Below are 19,355 nucleotides of genomic sequence, written 5' to 3'. Positions count from 1 at the left end.
ATGAACAGGATTTTAATTGTACTGTGCAGCAGTTGTCTTTGCAATTCTTACTGCACACTCACCCCTAACGTTACTTCTTTAAATTGATTCCATGGCTCTGAGATGTTTCACTAGACAGGAGGGTTTGGTGCAAAGTCCTTCCCTGCCACCACACGTTTGGTAGCTGCATGGTGGCACATATAAAACAAGCTTGCCACGGAAACACAGCAATTCATGAAGCACTTAGTACAAAATCTAACAGCACGACAGATCTCAGTGGGCTCCAAATGATGTTGGGCTGGGATTGCATGACATCAACCCTTGTCTGCTTGGACTGCCTTGGCCCTTTACAGAAATCCATGTCTGTACTGGTAATGAGCTAATTTACCATCTTGCAGCAACACTTCCCAGGCTCGGTCCTTTGGCGCTGGTACCGCTTCCACCGGCAGCTGTAGAACCCAGCCAGGCAGGAGATGAAGGGCTGGTGCTCATATCTCTGCAGCAAGCGCCGACGTACCACCTTCAGCTTCCCAAACTTAAGCTTTTTGAAGCTGGTGGAACTGGCCTCCATCTGAGGTGTTATCTCATCTTCCTCCTGAAACAAGACCACAAGTTTTACGGGGAGACTGTAGCCCCCCTTTCCTGTTGGGTAACCTTTCCATATCAGAAAACAGAGAGGAAGTTTCCCCAAGAGGATGCTGAGACCAGCAGGAAACAATGCTGAGGACACCCCACCTAATTTTATATACCAAACTGAGATGCCTAACAGAGAAGGACAGACATTGCAAATCCCCTCAGTAGTCAGTGGTGCTCCTGGTTATAACTTACATGCTCTGAATCACCCCTGAGGAAACCTCTGCCTCCTTTTGGCTATACAGGGAGCTCTGGGAAATGAATTCATTAACTTAAGCATTCCATGCAGACTTTAAAATCATGTCAGATGAACCTGAGCCTAGGCTTAGCCATGGGAATTATTCATCATCACTGTGACCTGTTTGAAACATGCCATCAATTTAACTACCTCATATAGAAAACGCACTAAAATCCCCTCGGGTACACAGCTCTCTTATCCTGGCAAAACTGCAACACTGCAGAGACTGATCCCTTAAGAAAAAATTATTTCCTAGCTGAAATAACTTTACCTGGCACAGGTATTCAAGGATAGAAAGACTAGCTGTAAAGATATACATGTGGGAGATCTACTCGTAATCATAATTTTAAACAAAGAACTTGGTGGTAAATAGCAACCAATGCAGTTACAGTGAAGCAAATAGCACATAGTGCCAGGGAAGAGTGTTTCACTCAGCAGGGCACTATCAAAACTGCAAGGAAAGATTTAGAAAAAAAGTCTTGTGTGGACATGCAAAGAAGCTCCATTATACAGTTCATTAGAGTACAAAGTCAGAGAGGTTTTTTTGTTGCATTAATAAGTGCCATCACATCCTTGAGTCCGTACCAACCATGTTCAAATCCAGGCACATCTGCTGCAAAGTCCCAGCTTACTACTCCAAATTTCTCTGATTTTTCTGATGTAATAATAATAAGAAGAATTAACAGTATGCTGCACTATACACATGAATGAAATGCACAATGCAGTGTTTGCAAATAACTCAGATCCCAGTGTGTCTCTGCAGAAATCAGTGGACAAATCCTTGCAGAATGACGTATCTAAAAAACCAACCCATTTGCAGAAGGCATGAATAAATCAGAGACACGGAATGCAAGTTAAAACAGAAACAACGCACCCCTGGTACTCCTTCCAAATGCTCTAGCCTTTTGGTAGCTGGAGTGCAAGGAGAGAGGATGAAAATGAAACAAAAAGGTGTTTCAGTTTGGACCACTACTAATTAAGCAGTGTTAAGTGTGCCATGTCCTGAATGCCTTCCTCAGACAGATGCGTCTGCCCATCCAGGACAGTCAGGGGGAATCACACACTCTTGGATATGATGGGGTCAAGCCATCCCTAGAAACTCAGCAGTACCAGATCCTGGCACCAGTAGGTCACCACTTCATAAAAAATTTATCTCGTGTGGCAAGATGGTGATCCTGCTCTTGAATTCCCAGAGCACAGCTGGGGGGGTATGGGCATTATGCCATCTGTGAGTGATGCAGATGACAGCTGATCCAGCTGGTTTCATCAGCTGGCCTAAAGTGCACCTGGCATAAACCCAGCAATTACCAAGTTACAACAGCCACATCTTCTGAATATATTTGAACCTTCAGAGCTCTTACCAGAAGGTTGTCACATGCCACGGGGTTGCAGTATTTGTAACCTCCTATAAGGATCCCTAAAAACATGAGTTCCTCTATCATCAAAACGTAGCATCCACTCTCACTCAGCTCTTTTTCTTCAGCAATAGGAACTCAGAACACTGGACCAAACCATTAGTTTTGCTGTCAGAGGGCCATGAGGTTTGTTACTCGCATTCCTGGGTGTGGGTACAAGGCTCACACATCAATATTTATCTATGAGCACACAGGGTTTGACAGGAAAAGAGATTATGGAGATCCTTGCCCACATCATCTGTCTGGTTGCAGCAGCATGTCAGGTATTAAATCTAGGTATTAGTATATCCCTCATAAAATTGCTAGTGATGGAGATCCCACCATCCCTCAAGACAGGCTAAACTAGTCTTAACTAGCTTCTCTATTAAAAGCTGAGGGTTTTTTTCCCAATATCTGGTCTCTTGTAGTACAATCTAAGGATGTTATTTCATGTCCTGTTTATGTTGGATATAGCAAACGGCTTAAACTTTTCCTCTGTTACATATTTCATGTATTCACATGTCGATGCCTCCCCTTAAACCTTCTCTAGCCTGAACAATCCCAGCTTTTCTAGTGTTTCCTTGTAGTTCATGTTTCTTCCTCCCCAGACAGTCACCTGCTATTTGGTATTTCCCTTGCACTTCCCATGGGTTTTGGTACATGGTAGCCATAACAGGATGTGGTGAACCCACAGTCTCTCCAGGACAGACCTGTTTACCCATAGCACAGGCTACTCGATACATGCAGCATCCAGTTTCTCTCATGTATCAAACATCACCTGGCCTTGATCTTCTGAATGCTTAAATAATTCACCCTGGATTCTACCCCAGAAGCAAAGAAAAGGTGTTTTCAGTTTCATCATAGAATCACAAAATGGTTTGGGTTGGAAAGGACCTTAAAGATCATCTAGATCCAACCTTCCTGCCATGGACAGGGACAGCTTCCACTAGACCAGGTTGCTCAAAGCTCCATCCAACCTGGTCTCAAACCCTTCCAGAGATGGAGCAGCCACAGCTTCACTGGGCAACATCAGAACATCATTTACGCATCAAAGTACTTATAACATCACTATAATTAGAATTTAATGGACTCCTGCCTTAGTCTTTCCAAACAAGTCCCCTTTACAACTCCAGGGGTTGTTGGGGAAGGGACCCTTCACCGCAGAGAAAGCTGGGGAAAGAGGGAGAGACAAACACAACCTCCTGTCCACAACCCCCTCCACCAACCCTTGGCTCTCCCAAAAACATCAGGCTGGCCAAAGAAGAGCAAAACACCTTTCTGTCTGGCATCTCCTGAACCCCCATTGGCTCTGTTGTCCAAGCAGTATCACTATGGCAGTAAGACTTTTCAGTATCAAGAGGCTGAAAGGATGTAACTTGCCTTCTGCTTTGGGCTCTCCCTTCTGCTGGCACAGCATCCCTCTGTCCCTCTTCTCCTGCCCTGTCCTTTCTTCTCTGCCAGAGACCTTTTCCCTGCTCTCCCAGTCCCCAACAGACAGAGCTACTTCACCCAGCTGCTCCTCTGAAGCCTGCAAAGGGCCAAAGCATCCCACAAAGGCAATAAACCTGTGCAGGCCAGATAAATGTGCTGAAGCCAATGGTATGATGTTTAAAAAGACCAAGTGCCAGGTCCTGCACTTTGGCCACAACAACCCCATGCAGTGCTGCAGGCTGGGAAGAGAGTGGCTGGAGAGCAGCCAGGCAGAAAGGGACCTGGGAGTTTGGATTGACAGGAAGCTGAACATGAGCCAGCAGTGTGCCCAGGTGGCCAAGAAGGCCAATGGCATCCTGGCCTGTATCAGGAACAGTGTGGCCAGCAGGACCAGGGAAGTGATTCTTCCCCTGTACTCAGCTCTGGTGAGGACACACCTCAAGTACTGTGCCCAGTTCTAGGCCCCTCAGTTCAGGAAGGATATTGAGGTGCTGGAGCAAGTCTAAGGAAGGGCAATGAGGCTGGTGAAGGAACTGGAGTACAAGACCTATGAGGAGAGGCTGATGGAGCTGAGGCTGTTCAGCCTGGAGAAAAGGGGGCTCAGGGGAGACCTCATTACTCTCTACAACTACCTGAAAGGAGGGTGTAGCGAGGTGGGGGTTGGTCTTTTCTCCCAGGTAACCAGCAGTAGGACAAGAGGGCACAGTGTTAAGCTGTGCCAGAGAAGGTTTCGGTTAGACATTAGGAAGAAATTCTTTACAGAGAGAGTGATCAGAGATTGGAATGGGCTGCCCGGAGAGGTGGTGAATTCACTGTCCCTGGAGGTATTTAAGAAGAGACTGTATGTGGCACTTAGTGCCATGGTCTAGTAGACGAGGTGGTGTTAGGTCAAAGGTTGGACTTGATGATCTCAGACATCTTTTCCAACCTAGTTGATTCTGTGATTCTGTGTGACTAGGGAGTGAGAGCTACTGTGGCTGAAGTTGTCCCCTGTTCAAAAGAGAAACGGCTATGCATAAAAGACCTTGCAGTCACCTGCAAAATGCATTCAGAAATACAACCAGAAACCAGTGAGAGACCACTAAACACATTATACCACATCTACTGGGATCAGTGAGCTCTAATCCAAAGAAGAAACCATCCTTCCAAGCCCCAGATCATGACTTGATCCAAGACTTCTCCTGCTCTCTCTGGGCATACAGAGGGCTCATCTAGCAAATGGGAGCCTTTGAGCCACTCTGCCCCACAGCTTTGGAGGCTGCTGGGTCTCTTCTGAGGAACAAAGCACAAGACATGTTCGAGGCACTAGACAAAAGGTGATGCATATGTGGAGATGCAAAGAAAAGAGTTGACAGGGATTGGGAAAACCAGGGACAACTCATAAAATATTTTGGCTGCTTCACTCTGAAGGCAGTGACTCCTAAGAAGATCTCATCTTCCTCTGCAGCTCTGCAAGATTCATGTGTCTGTGATGCATTTACACTGAGCTGTTGCTGGTATCAGCAAACAGTCCAGTGGCAACTCCAGGAGAAGTCCAGGAGAAATATGGCAAGTTCCATGTGAGGATGAGGAAGACAGACACAAGGACAGTCAGAAAGGTGCTTCTCAGCTCAAAATCTATTCATATGTCTAGGTACTCTGTTCTTCTCTTTATCTTTGTGTCTTTCCACACAAACATCATTCCTTCTACCGCCACATCTTTTCCCTGGTTCCTGCCCTTGGGTCCATCTCCGTGTTCTCATGTAATTGTGCTTCATTTAACACAACCTCCCTCCTTACTCCTCAGCCACACTTCAAGTTCTCCATGACCCACAGTTCCACAGTTTGATCCTTGGTCACCAGATACCAGTCTGCTGTTACAGCTGGGACAAGGCATTCAGAAGCCATAACATCTCTCCCAAGATCTGGCTGATTTTGCAGTGCCTCAGACCACATCAAATATTGGCACAGTTTGAATTCACAAGTATCTGATCCCAAGAAAGATAAAACCCCAGTAACTGGACCCGACAACCACCTAAGGGTCAAACAACACTGAAACAAATGGCAGATGCAGAGGCCAAAACACAGGAGGTTAGGATTTGAAACAGTTCAGTCCTTGACAGGACTTAGCAAGAGGCTTCACAGTGTTTGCATCTAGATTTGAAGCACAGTTTTCTTAAACTCAGAGATCATCTGCAATTCCTGCCCATCTCTACCAGGAAAAGTTAAATAGATAGAGAAGGGAAACAGCAAACTTGAATCCATTCACTGGGAAAGCCATGGGAGCAAAGAGCAAGCAGGAAAACATGCATCAATAGGGCACCAAAGTTTACGACTCCTTCACAAGTGAGCCATGAAAGCATTAACACATGTTTTTCTGCTCCATAAACCCCAGGAACCTCAGGTTTTCCCCTGGCAAACAGAGACTTTGCTTGCAGATAAGAGTCCCCATAATCACAGGCAGTCAGACAGAGCTGCTCCTTTCCCACTGCTTCACAGAGAGTGATGAAAAACATAGGGAATAGCCGAGGGGGATGACAGAGGAAGGAGAAGGAGAGAAAAATCAGGAAACATATTCAGCCACACAGCCTGAACGCTGAAAGCACTGCAGAGAAGAGCTTGCTTGAGAGGCCAGTGCATGAGCAAGGATTAAAATCTCGTGTCTTTTTGGGTGATCTAGGGCTGGAGCATTCATCTTTCAAGGGATAAACAGCTACAGCAGCCAAATTTGCATTGCCCTATAGCTTTTTCCCTTGGGTCTTTTAAGTATTTCTTTCCTTTCCCCGGCATCTACCCAGGTTTCTCCCACACAACATCTTACAACGCAGGAAGAAGTTGTAAGACACGCTCGACGAGGCGGCAGCAGCGGCGACCGAGGTACGTCCGGGGATGAGGGTCAGGTCAGGCTGTACGGGGGAGTTCCCAAGCTCAGGGACACCCGAGCAGCAGCAGCCCAGAGCCTCGGCAGGGCCGGGAAGTTCACGGCAGCCGATCGGGCGAGGAGCGGGCGGGGCCGGGAGCGCCGCGGCGGTTTTAAACCGCTGCCGGGAGCGCGAGGGACCCGGGGCAGAGAGCGGGGGATGCGCGGGGGATGCGCGGGGGATGCGCGGGGGATGCGCGGGGGGTGCGCGGGGGGTGCGCGGGGGATGCGCGGGGGGTGCGCGGGGGGTGCGCGGGGGGTGCGCGGGGGGTGCAGTTTGCTCCAGGGTTCGTGCGGCGATTTGCGGGGGGCGGGGGGGGGGGAGTTGCGCGGGCAGGGAGCTGAGGCGCTGCAGCGCAGGCAGCTGGTTCAGCCTCAGAACTCATGTATAAATGTGGGCAGGGAGGGTGCAAAGAGGATGGATCCAGGCTCTTCTTGGTGGAGCAATAAGCAGCCGGCAGAAACCGAAGTTTCACGAATATGAGGAAAAACTTCTTTACCATGCGGGTGACCACGCACTGGAACAGATTGCCCAGGTAAGTTGTGGAGTCTCCCTCACTGGAGATATTCAAAAACCATCTGGATGATATTCTGTGCAATGTGCTCTAGGATGACCTTGCTTGAGCAGGGAGGTTGGACCAGATGACCCACTGTGGTCTCATCCAACCTTACCCATTCTGTGATTCTGTGATTCTGGATGCAGGCTCTTTCCAGATATTACAAACACATTTTGCACTCCACTGCAAGAAGAGAGTTGGGGGAAAAAAATTTACATAGGTGACAGGAGTCATGTGAGGGACATGGAGATGGTAATTTCACCTGCACCACGCAACTGCATGGCCAGCTTGTCCTGAGAATCTTGATGGTGTAGGAAAGCAGGAGAAAGGAGTGATGCCCACTTTGCCTATGCCACTATTTCCAAGGGATTTGGAGAGAAAGTAAACCCCATGCTAGGGAGATTCCTTGAGCCTGAGCTGAGCTTCTCCAGCATCTGCAGCTCCTTAGCCTGGAAATTCCTTGTGCCATCCTACCACTCTCTAGGGCATAATTTCCTGTCCTTTCCCCTGAGACTCTTCCACAGCACCACAACAACAGAAGCAAAGGAATAAAATCAACCTCCTGGCAAGCTGCTGGTTGATCACCATCACCATGAGCTGCACACACATCCTTCCACTAGCCAAAAAAGATCGGCAAAGACCATCTCCTAAACCTGCATTTCTACCTTACAGAGTCTGCCCAAGGCTCTGGATCCCACTCCAGGATCCCTTTTATTTGACTATCATCTGCCTTCAGTTTCTCTTCAGGAAATTAATGAGATTTAACATAGGAAATGAAAAAGGATCAAATAAAATAGAGATAGTCATAATCTCTGATAGAAGATATACCCTATATCCTTTCCCCGGCAGATGATAATTATAATTTATCACTAAGACTTTCAACAGTTTCTTTATAAGCCCTAATTATACCTTACTTCTCTGTGGAATCTCAGGGGGTACGTACAGCCTGGGACAAACGTGTGCAAAGCATGTCTCATGCACTGATTAGCTGGTGGCTTGAGATGGAGAACACAGCCATTAGCAAAAAAACCAACAAGGTTTAACATGGGAAACAATGAACAGCAGTAGGTGTAGGAGGAGTTAACAAGAAATAACCACTCCATTTTTTGCACTACACCTCTAACATGTAGTGGCTGTGGTTTCTAAAGATATGGAGGGGTTTCCACCAAGGTTCATGTCCTGTGTTTTGGAACATCCCACCACACTTTGAACAGACACAAATGATCAAGCCCTTTTCAAAAAATACTGCCAAAATCCTGCATCTATTAAAGTTGCACAGGGGCTTATTCCCATCACAGAGGACACGCAGCAGGAGCTGTGCTGGAAACAGGTGGTGTGTCCTGCTCAGTCATAGGTTTAGATTAGTTATTAGGAAGAAATTCTTTCCTGTGAGGGTGGTGAAGCACTGGCACAGGTTGCCCAGAGAAGCTGTGGATGCCCCATCCCTGGAAAGGTTCAAGGCCAGGTTAGATGAGGCTTTGAGCAACCTGGTGTTCCAATCCGCTTAGATGCAGAGGGGAACTAGGTTCTAAAACATTCCCATATTTGAGATTAAGGCACAAATGAGGCCAGATGCTGGATCCCAAAACGATAATTCAACTTTTTATAACACAAAAGAGCAGAGACAAAGAAGGAATATAGAAAAGTGGGGAAAGCTAAGGGTAACTGTTAAAAGCACAGGGCAGGAGTTACCACCACCATGAAATGCTGCTGGCTTGCAAGCTGATAGATCTCTCTCTGCTGGGCCTCTTCCCTGGTCGCCTTGTATCCTCCAAGGAATGAGCCAAACCGGCAGGGTAACAGAGTGGCAGCAGCTCCCGCAGCAATCCTCAAACAACCCCCCAGCAGTCCCCAGGCACGGCCCTAAATACCCTCCTCATGGTAGCCCCTGCGTGCCCACTGCCCAGTTCACCAGTATCCCAGCAAAGCTCGCCTGGTACCAAGATGGGCCCCGAGTGTCCATTGGCTGGTCCCCCAGTCTCCAAGTAAGATCTGCCTGGAATACCTTATTTGGGAGAGTAAGTCCTTGCTGCGTTTTTTTATTGTAACAACTTTTTATCTTTTTTTTTTTTTGCTAGTCTGCCTGCCTTTGCCTGCTTGCTAGGTGCCTCCTGGAGCTTTTGCAAGTAGCTTGGCTCCTGCCACAGCTAGGAGCATCCAGGTTTTTTAACTCCATGCTCGAGACAATGGCGAAGCAGACTCCATCTTGTAACCAGTCCACTACAGCTGGTCTAGTGAAAGGTGTCCTTGCCCATATCAGGGGGGTTGGAACTCGATGGTCTTAAGGTTTCTTCCAACTTAAACCATTCTATGATTCTGTGTTTGGCGCATGTTTGTACCCAATGTCCAGTCCCCAGGGATGGCTCGTTATCCACAACTACTTGCAGAAACCTTGTTTAATCATACTCATCATCCTTATAAATCACAGCTGGTTTTCTTCATCTTCAAAGCACTTTGCAGAACACATTAACAAATGTGTGCTGAGGAAATTATTGGCCAAGCCTCAGAGCATTTACAATGCGTTTTATACAAATGCTTTCAGCTTCATGTGGAAACAGTCAAAGGGAAATAATTGTGTTTGTAAAAGGGTCTCACGGTGCTACAATAGGAGCCTGCAAGGAGCAAAATGAGTGTTTTGAATAAAGCTGAATAGTCGCTTTAAAAAAAATAAGGAAGAAAAAGAAGAGGTGGAGAAAGATTTTTTTTCACAAATGCCGTGTCTTTGGCTGGACTCAGGCATATTCTGATCCAGGTGTTCTTGGGTCCATAGGCACTTTCCCAGCATTGCAGAAATGAGCATGACACACAGGTATCTTTGGCTCTGCTGGTGCCAGATCCCTCAGAAGAGTCTTCCCTGGTTTTGACCTAGAGGTCCTTCATATACTTCATACATAACACATTAGCTTGGGTCATAGGACCTGTTATCTCAGTGTTGGGTACCCCTCCAGTAAGGAGAGAGTCTTTTGGGGAAGCTGGCATCCTTCCCCTGGGCAGTACAGGTAGGCAGAGGCAGAAATTAGACAAAAAAGGATCAGGAACGGCGCCCTTCCATCTGTGACCACAGACGGATCTTCCATCACCCAGTCAGATGTTGATCCCAGATGGCTGCAGTGAGATATCCGTGCCTAGATCTCACCTTCCTACACAAAGAGGGAATTAGGAGCATCAGTGAGCTCGTACCTCCAGGTCAAGCCTGAAAACAGAGACTCAACGTGACGAGTTTGGGGTGCAATGCTGCTCCCCGCACTTCAGCGTGGTCAACAGGAGAAGGGGAGAGCTTTTTTCTCACCGTGCTCGTGGCTGTGCAATGTCACCAGCAGCAAGGCGTGCAGTCGTGCTCAGCCCCAGGCTTTGCCCCTGGGTGGCCCGCAGCTTTCTAAGAAGTCGCTCTCCCACCATTGAAAAGCCACTGTGGGGAGGCAAAAAGTGCTTCCACGCCTCAAAGCCTGCCTGGGGAGGGGAGGAGGAGGAATAAATCCCTTTGAAAAAAAAAATAAAAAGAGCTCAGAAAGGAGGGAAATATTTCTTTGAAGATAAATCCTACTTTGTGCATTTCAGCATGCCCTGGCTTGGGTCCCTCTCTGCTCCTGGGAATGCCTAAGCAGCTCTTTGTGCCCTGCTGTTAAGCAGAGACGAGGAGACTGGGACACAGTGTGGGGGACCTCCTCTGGTCCCATAGCCCCACCGAGGGCTGCACACCACCACAAGCACCATATCTGAGGGAAGACTTTGCCTCTGAGCCAACAGGGGGAAAGAAAAGAGGTTTGCAGATCGCATACCTCAGCTCAGCAGCTCTGCAGAGCACTATTCAGCCTGGACAAAGGACAGAGGCCCTGGATGGCCACTGCAATGAAGACACCGGCGCTGGCCCTCCCCCAGGCTGTGGGTGTTAAAGTTCAAGCCTTGGAGCAAAACACCCTGCAAGAAGGAAAAGAAAAAGGAGGAAAGGGTGCTTTCCATGTCACCAGTCAGAAATTTTTCCATTTAGTTGACAGTATCCAAATGCATAAGGGCCAGTCCATTTTTGCGCCATAAGAATGTGGTTCTGCTGTTCCCAGAGAAAAATCCCTTCCAGCTAATTAAACACTACCATATTTCTGCATAAGCCACGTTAGAAAAGTTTGGAACTCATTTCAGAGCAAAAGGATAGTCTGGCACACAAATCTCCTGACCTAACTCAAACTATGGGCTCAGCAGAGCCATCACCCAGAGCCTCAGTTTCCCAATTTAGATTTGTGCCAACAGTGCAACAAGAGCAGCAGATGAGGATTGTGTGGCACATTTGATTTTCATCCATGTGAAACATGGAGTTTGTTTAAGCAAGGCAAGAAGATCAGTGTAGACAACCCATGGGCAGACCCTTGATGGACTGTCTCAGGGCCTAGGTCACACAGCCCAGTCAGATCTGCTGGATCAGCACCCATTAGCTCTCACATCCCAGCATCCTGGAGGACAGGAGTGATTTATTTAGATGCAGAGCTTGGGGTGGGTGTTTTCATTCTTCCTTTGGTCTTCCTGGAAGAGCAGTTAGAATCACGGAATCACTAGGATTGGAATAGGTAGGTCCTCTGACATCACCAAGTCCAACTATTAATCCAGCACTGTCAAGCCTACCACTAAACCATGTCCTCAGGTGCCACAGCTACACAGTTTTTCCAGGTGACTCCACCACCTCCCTAGGCATTCTGTTCCAATGCTTGACCATCCTTTCCATGAGGAATTTTTCCTAATATCTAATCTAAACCTCCCTTTATGCAACTTAAGGCCATTTTCTCTCATTCTGTTACTTAGGAGAAGGGACCCACCCTCACCTGATTACAGTTTCCTTTCAGGTAGTTTGAGAGTGTTAAGGTCCCACCTCAGTCTCCTTTTCTCCAGGCTCTCTCCTTTTCTCATCCACAGCTCCCTCAGCCTTGTGCACCACCTCCTTTGTTTTTGAGTGGTCACACTGATCACCCAGCACAGCCAGCAAAGAGATATGGCACAACTCAGCAAAGAGATATGGCACAACTCAGCTCATCCAAGGGCAGATGTCTAAATAGGACAGATGAATTGCCTTACACCACCTCCAAAGTGCCAGGGCAAGAACCCAGCCCACAGCAAAAGGCCATTCATCACTCAAACCCAGCAAGCCCATTTCGGCCCTGCCAGCTCAACTTCAAGGAACTTCTGCACCTTTGCATGGAGAGAAGAAGGGCACAACTGCCAGGGGGTTATCTCCCCCTTTCCTGTGGGTCTATCCCTGCTATCATACAAAGAGACAGCCACAGAAATTTTGCACATGGGGTGACATAAAGCAGTCATGGAGACCATGGGCAGTCCCATGGGACTGTAAGACATGTAAGACACCAACAGGCAGTAGTTCCCAACCCTACAGTGCCTCTTTCTCACATAAGAGCTAAAAAATCAACCCTCCCACACCCAAACAGCATTCATGATGAATTGCAGAGGAATAAGGGACATCATCAGCTTTGTAGCAGGTTGCCAACTGGCAGCAGGGAGGGAAGGAAGAGGTCACAACAATAAAGCACTAAGATGAGGGCAGGAAAATCTAGGGAATGGAGAAGGTAAAAGGATTAACATAATTCACCTGCATTTCTTGCAAGAACTGGGTTTTGCTCAACCAAAACATTCTTAAAAGCTTTGCAGGCAAAGAGAGCACTTAAGAGGCACCATGACCCCACAGAACCTCTCTGACAGCTTTAAGGCATGAATCAATTAAAGCAATCACGGAGCAAAGGTTAATCAGTAGCAAGTACATCTTAAGAAATAAGTAGTCTTTTAAAAAGCAACAGCTTTTGCCAATTCCCCCCTCCCCATTTTCTAAAGTGTCTTTCATTTCTCCAGCTCTGGAGACCTTCCAAACTAAGGTCAGTGATTAAGAGCAGCTGCCGAAAGGACCAGACTGGAATGGTGGCGGCAGCCGGGGCTGCGGCAGCAGAGAGGACCGGACCTGTAATTGTCACTGAGGCTCAGTGCTGTACAAATGTCTCGGGGATTGAAAACCATCCAGGGGCTTCCAGCCTAATTGGAGCAGATGGAAGCTGGAGAAACAAGGAATTGCTCACAGTTCCATTGGAGAACAGAGGAAATGAAGCAGGAGAGTAAGGCAAGGACTGACTCTAAAGCATTTCTGCACAAGCAATGAGACTCCAGCCTGAGTGTGTGGGCATAAAGTGATGCTTCGAGCTGCTCCCATCCCGTGCCCTGCTTGCAGATATGTGCTTCTTTCTTCTTACACTCAACATTGGAGCTGACGTCAAAACGGCCCCCATGTGCAGCAGCCACAACCTCATTCACACATGTACACACTCCTCCACCCCACCCTGCCCTATTTCCCTGCCTGCTGCTATTATAGCGCACCACCATCACAGTTAACTTCTTACTCTGTCACCTTTCCATGCAACTGTTGACGAAAGAAAAGAGCTGGTACACTGTGGTGGCCCCAAGAGGCTTCCCTTAGCACCAGACCTACAGAGGATGAGTCCCAGGACAGGGTTTCTCATCTCTCTCTCTTGCTACTGCATCGTGCATTCACATAGACTACAACTGCCCAACCATCAGAAAGGACCCGGGCCAGGAGGATGGAGAGTCAAGCCTGACCCTGAGAGCAGGTTCTCATCATGTCCCATCTTCCCTGGGGACACCACAAAGACTGGCAAGGCAAACAATGACAGGAGAATAGGACCAATATGAGACCAGGACATGGGTGTGTTCATAAAATCAACAAATCACAGAAAGGACCTTCAAGTTCAACTGATTCCAACCCTTTGCCATGGGCAGGGGACATCTTCCTGTTCAATCCACTAAATTCCACTGCTGCTTCTTCTTCCCTCCGGCAAAAAGTGCAGCAAATGCCAATGTCCTGCTGGTGAAGAGAATTACAGGGAACATGACCCACAGACAGCCTCCATTTACTGGGATTTTATAAAATGCCAAGCCCTCAGCCACCAAAAATCAGCCAGCTGTGGGTCCTCCTTTGAATGCTGCTGGAAAAGCAGTGTCCAGCAAGTGAAGACCAGGATGAGGACAAGGTGATGAAGAGATGAGCACCTGCAGGTAGGCTGCTAAGTTCCCTCACACAATGTGTCCATAGCTGGAGCAGAGGTTGCAATGTGGAGCCAAGACTGTGTACCCTCAGGACTCATCCTGCCATGAAGGCATGGTCCAGAGTCCATCACAAATCATGTCTCCATGCTGCTCTACCCAAACCAGCTCCTTTCTTTCCTTTCAGTAAGACCTGGAACCCCAAGGATCTTCCCAACTTTTTATCCTATCTGCTCATCAAAAACATAGCCCAAGACCCCTTTTTGTTGCACACCACAGGGGTCTCTGGGGCAGTTCTACAAGCCAAAACATAGGAGATCATTCCAAGATGAGGTACAGACCTCTTCCTGCAAAATACCCCGAGACATGGAATCAGGTTTGGATCGAAGCCAGGGTATTGCTGCACATGTGCACAGTGTTGCAGTCTACAGGGAATAACCACCCCAGAGCTTCCTGCAGCCTCCTGTCCCCCATGCAAAGCCACCGAGTTGGGGCTGTGCCACTGAGCAGGATCTGCTCCAGAGTGGAGCACATGTGTCTCAGCTGATGGGTGGTAACTCAGAAAGGTTTGCCTGAAGGAAGGCTTCTGGCCTTCCACACTGCAAGGAAACGAAGAGCACACTGTCAAACTGCCACAGGCTTCTAAAAAAACCCAAAAAAACAAACAAAACAAAGCAAAAAACCTGAAACAACTTTCTCTTTCTCTTTTATTTTGGCTGATACTTTATCACACTAAGCAAAGCTGCACAGTAACAATTTTCACAGAGGTACCTTTTGAGATGTAGGCAGTCTCACAACAAGCTACAACCACCAAAATTAAAAAACTATATTTTCATTACAAGTGATATATAAAGCTCAAAAGACACCATTTGGTCACCTCCTTGGTCCAATGTCATGGAATAAAGAAGTCACAAGACTGGTCGTGAGAACAAGCTTTGTGTTTGTACTCTCTGCAAGGATTTCAAATTGCCCTGAAAATCTTGCACACCTTTTAAACATTTCAATAGCAAAGTTAGAAAAGAAGCGACAGCTTTGGCTCCCTTCACATTCAGAACATTTTTTAATTAAAATCCAGCTGGTCTCATGGTACATTATGCCCTTTTTTGTTGTTAAATGCAGCTTAAAAGCCTTGAGCAGCTGTAGGAAATTATTTCTGGTCTCTCTTGTCCTTCTACCTGGCGTCACCTCTTAGGATTTATCAGGGGATAAGTCCTGAGACATGTTACATTGTGAGGTCAAGATTCCCAAAGAAAGTGTAGAAGTGAAGAGAAGGTCATGTGCACTAGTGGGTGGACCTCCAGCTAATCAAAGTTTGGACTTCACAACTCAAAGTTGGCCCGGTGCTGGTCCCCAGGTTCACATCAGCTGAGTGCCTGATCCTGAATTAAAATTCACTCTTTCCTAGAAGTGAAAATTCCCCTGTTTCATTGCTAACTGTGGTTACACCTACAGATAATGTGGAAGCATTTGGACAACAACAGCATACTAAAGCCAGGGCCAAATCCTGCTTTCAGCTGCGAACCGAACTGCTCTCCAAATAGTTGCCCATCACAACTCTCAGCGTGATGTGCAGCGGCGGGGCAGATGGTGGACCATAGTGTTGCTTCCAGCCTTTCTAACCAGGTCCTGATTATTTACAGCTGTTCCCAGATGTTACCCTTTCACGGGTTATTTGTTATCGAGTCAACCTCCCCGTTCACACGCTAGGCGAGTTCAGAGGAAGAAAGAGAGAGGCTCCTTTCTCCCTTTTACTATGGAAACAGCCCTTTATCCCAAGAATTGCAAATGCTCAGCCGACATTTCCCTCCTCACTGCCCCGGCTACAGCGACCCCACCAGCCACCCACCGCTCACGGCTCATCCCAGCTCCCGTTTCTCCTCTTAACAGGTCACAGCCAACTTATCCAGCACGGACCCCAAGTGAAGCAGGACTGCCGAGCACCTTCTCCCCTGCAGCAAAACACCAGAAACCTCCCTGCTCACAAATCACCCCCTTCCCTCCCTTTTTGTTACCGTTTCTCCCTATTCTCCAGCTCCCTGGGCTTTGTTTCTCACTGCAACCCAGGCAAGAGCCGGATCAATCACCCGCTGCCACATCCCAACAAACACACTCAAAAGTCAAAAGATAACAAAGGAAAAGTGATAGAAATCCCTCCACCTCGGTGCTAACTTTCAAGGCAAGCAGGAAAGAGCAGGCAGAGATGAAGTTCAGCCGGCAGGAGCATCTTTGAGAGTTAGGAGAGGAGAAGTAGCTTACCTTGCCGTGACGCACATGGAGGGGTTATTTTTGTTTTCTGCTGCACTTGGATTGCTGTGTCCTTTGCTTGTGACACTCCGGGACTCGAATGGTGGCACCGCTGTGTGACACCGGGTATTAGAGAGGCTGCTGGAGCCGTCCCTCCCACGGTAGGAGGGGCTATGAGAGGCTTAATAAATTCAGTCCCCAAGGCTAGAAAAATTAAAATCTCATCATGGGACACAGGCAGGTCCTCGCTGCATTGCTCCAGGAGACGCCAGGGACTTGGAGACGAACCTGGGATTTGCTGATTTATCCCTCACCCACCCAGAACAGGAGAGACTGGTATTCACATCCCACTTGGCAGAATTAGGTATCCAAAGGATGGGATTTGAGGAAGTATCCCAAAGGATATTTGGGAAAGATGTGTCATCATTGACCCTCAGAATTAAAGCTCCTGAACCTCCTCCATGAAAATATTTTCCACAGCTCTAAGCCCCAGGCAGGAATCCACTGCAGCGGTGCAAAACCTGCTTATTTTACTTATTTTTTTACATGGTTTTGGCCTTTAATATCTAAATCCTATTAGAGTTATAACTTCCTTTGAAGGGGGAGAGGGGATAGGTCAATACAACAAAAGCAGGTTGTGTTTTGTAACCTCCAATGCACCCTGGACTTTCAGAGAGGCAAAATCTCACCATAAAGTTTCTCAGGATAGGAAACTGTACAACCTCATGCAGCTCCTCCTGCTCCATAAAAGTTCTTCACTGCATGAAAGGCTAAAAAAACATTCCCTACAGCTTCAGAGGACTCTCTGAAACACCACTGGTGCAGTTTTTTCATCCCTGTGGTTTCTCACATTGAGTTTTTTCTTGTTAGGTGAAAAGACAGACCAGTCTAAAGTAAAATCAGCAGACTGCTCTTGGAAACAGAGAGAGCAAGAACAGGACAGAAATGATGGCCCAGCAGTTTTTGAGAAAGAGAAACTTTTAATTAGAAGATGAGCTACAGAGATGACAGCCTGGTTCACTCTGAAACCTAATGATGAGCAGAAGGCATATAAGAGTTCCTTTAAGACAGTCTTGCTAATCCTTACTTTGCACTAGGTCCTAAAATAACATCACTCCCCCTTTGGAATTGGAAGAATAGGAATTGGAATTGGAATTGGAATTGGAATTGGAATTGGAATTGGAATTAGAATTGGAATTGGAATTGGAATTAAATGCAGGACCCACAAGACACGGAGGTAAAAGGAGCTGGGTTTATTGCTGGTTTTCCAGCTAACACTTAGCTGGCTGGAGTAAAAATGCATAGGACTGTGTGTCAGCCTCGACAGCCTCTAGAAATATTAGTTGCTGGAAATCTGATAAATAAGGCAGGAAAGGGTGAGATTAAGAAGGCTGGTGGCACTAATAAGATTTAGGAAGCAGCAGCTTTTCCAGGTACCCTGCAGTCTTAATCTCCTGAGTTGATCCACTGGATTTTTCTTCTTATGTATTTGTGGCCATGTTGAGCTCAGCTTCATCACGAGGCCACACTAAGGTCCTGAAGGTCCATGCTCAGGGAAGATACAGCATGGAAGATTTGAGGAGGAGTGGACAGCCCAGAGGGTATGAGCACTTTGCTCTGCCTTTGAAGCCAGTAGTAGGGTCAACACTCCCCAAAAAAACTTTTGAAAGGGCTTCACCATCATCCCTACCCAGGCTGCTGTTCTTCCAGCTGCTGCATCCTCATGCTGTGGATGAACTCTAAGGGGTATGTGTGGATAAGAGGATGAGGTTGAGTAACATCATCAGCACAAAAAAGCTCCCTACAGTGGAGGGAAGAGCCCTGAAAAATTAAAAAGGTTATTAAAAGCACAACCATAGCCTTACCTCCTTACAAGCAAAGAAACTCCAAATATCCCTGTTCTCTGCCCTAAAATATTACTGTGGTTTTGCTTTCTTCTGGGTTTAGAGATGCAAAGCCTTCAGCATCAAGGTTTGCTCTGCAAACACCCAGCAAATCAGCTGGGAAGATGTTGCTCTGGGTTCAGTATCTTCAGTTCAGAGTTCCCTGGCTTATCTCAACTACAAAATCCTCACCCACTGTCCCAGCCAATGTCCTAGACCTACCAGAAGCTGGGACTGAGGACAAGCAAGGATCAGCTGGAGCCCTGCCACCAGAAAGCCCAACCTTGGAGTTTACGAGCCCATAAAGGAAATGCCTGCAAGGGACTGGTGCTGTACGAACCCACTGCAAGGATATCAGCAGGGCAGGTCAGCCTTGAACCCGATGAGTTTTGCCTCTGTTTGTGTCAGGAGAAGATAAAACCAGGGGGAAAATAGCACAAACAGGGAGCAAGGATGGTCTCCTTGCCCAGCTGCCAGCCCCACCTTGGAGTCTTTTGTTGCGAAATACATACATTCACATCCTCCTACCCTAAATCCTACCCAGTTCAGGACATTAACCTCTCCCAACACACTGCCTTGTCAGCATAAAGAGTCTAGCATGTGTCCCCATCGTCGCCCCCCTGCACTGCGCATGTGCACAAAGAACAGCTGCTGAGCCTTGAGAGCAGGTGACTCATGCAGGTAACAACATCCCCATGAGATTAATGACAGAAATGACACTGTTTATGGCATTTCCAGGAATGATAAGGGAGACGGAGGGAGAAGGAGGTGACCTGAACTGATCCAAGCTTCAGGCCTCATTCTCCTGGTGGACAGCAGACACAGGTGTGCTGGCACAGACCCCCACAGCCATGGGCAAGGAGCGTCTGCCATTTGCAGCAAGTGGTATCCCACCAAAAAGTAGAAATGTCAGTCACTGGAGGCACAGAGGATGGGCTGTGGGGGAAAGGGACCCTGGGCAGCTCCAAGCCCCATCACAAGAGAGCAGAGACGCCTCCAGATCCGCAACGAGCAGCATGTCCAAGTATGAAGATGTTGACAATCAACTTC

At 47.5% G+C, this 19,355-nt stretch overlaps 1 protein-coding gene and 1 long non-coding RNA gene across 4 annotated transcripts in view; one reads left to right on the top strand and one right to left on the bottom strand.

Moving 5' to 3' along the window:
* The window catches only part of GDPD4 (glycerophosphodiester phosphodiesterase domain containing 4), a 28,799-nt gene extending 22,105 nt beyond the window's left edge, over positions 1 to 6,694 (bottom strand). For both annotated transcript variants that reach the window (XM_032679084.1, XM_032679085.1), the window contains exons 1-2: positions 6,476 to 6,694; positions 368 to 574 (exon numbers count right to left, since the gene is read on the bottom strand). In XM_032679084.1, the coding sequence (XP_032534975.1) occupies positions 368 to 550 (183 nt within the window). In that variant the 5' untranslated portion in view covers positions 551 to 574; positions 6,476 to 6,694. The remainder of the gene's footprint in view (positions 1 to 367; positions 575 to 6,475) is intronic.
* A 206-nt stretch (positions 6,695 to 6,900) lies between these two features.
* On the top strand, positions 6,901 to 17,488 carry LOC116782428. Of its 2 annotated transcripts, none has more exons than XR_004355235.1 (2): positions 6,901 to 7,110; positions 16,066 to 17,488. It is a non-coding gene; the product is annotated as an uncharacterized LOC116782428 (long non-coding RNA). The 2 variants fall into 2 exon arrangements; XR_004355236.1 differs by lacking the exon at positions 16,066 to 17,488 and adding an exon at positions 12,979 to 13,167.
* Positions 17,489 to 19,355: the final 1,867 nt, after the last annotated feature.

Source organism: Chiroxiphia lanceolata, chromosome 2 (genome assembly GCF_009829145.1).
Source record: "Chiroxiphia lanceolata isolate bChiLan1 chromosome 2, bChiLan1.pri, whole genome shotgun sequence".
Taxonomy (NCBI): Eukaryota; Metazoa; Chordata; class Aves; order Passeriformes; family Pipridae; genus Chiroxiphia; species Chiroxiphia lanceolata.
The sequence above is the reverse complement of the archived record's forward strand: the minus strand, read 5'-3'. Positions and strand labels throughout refer to the sequence as shown.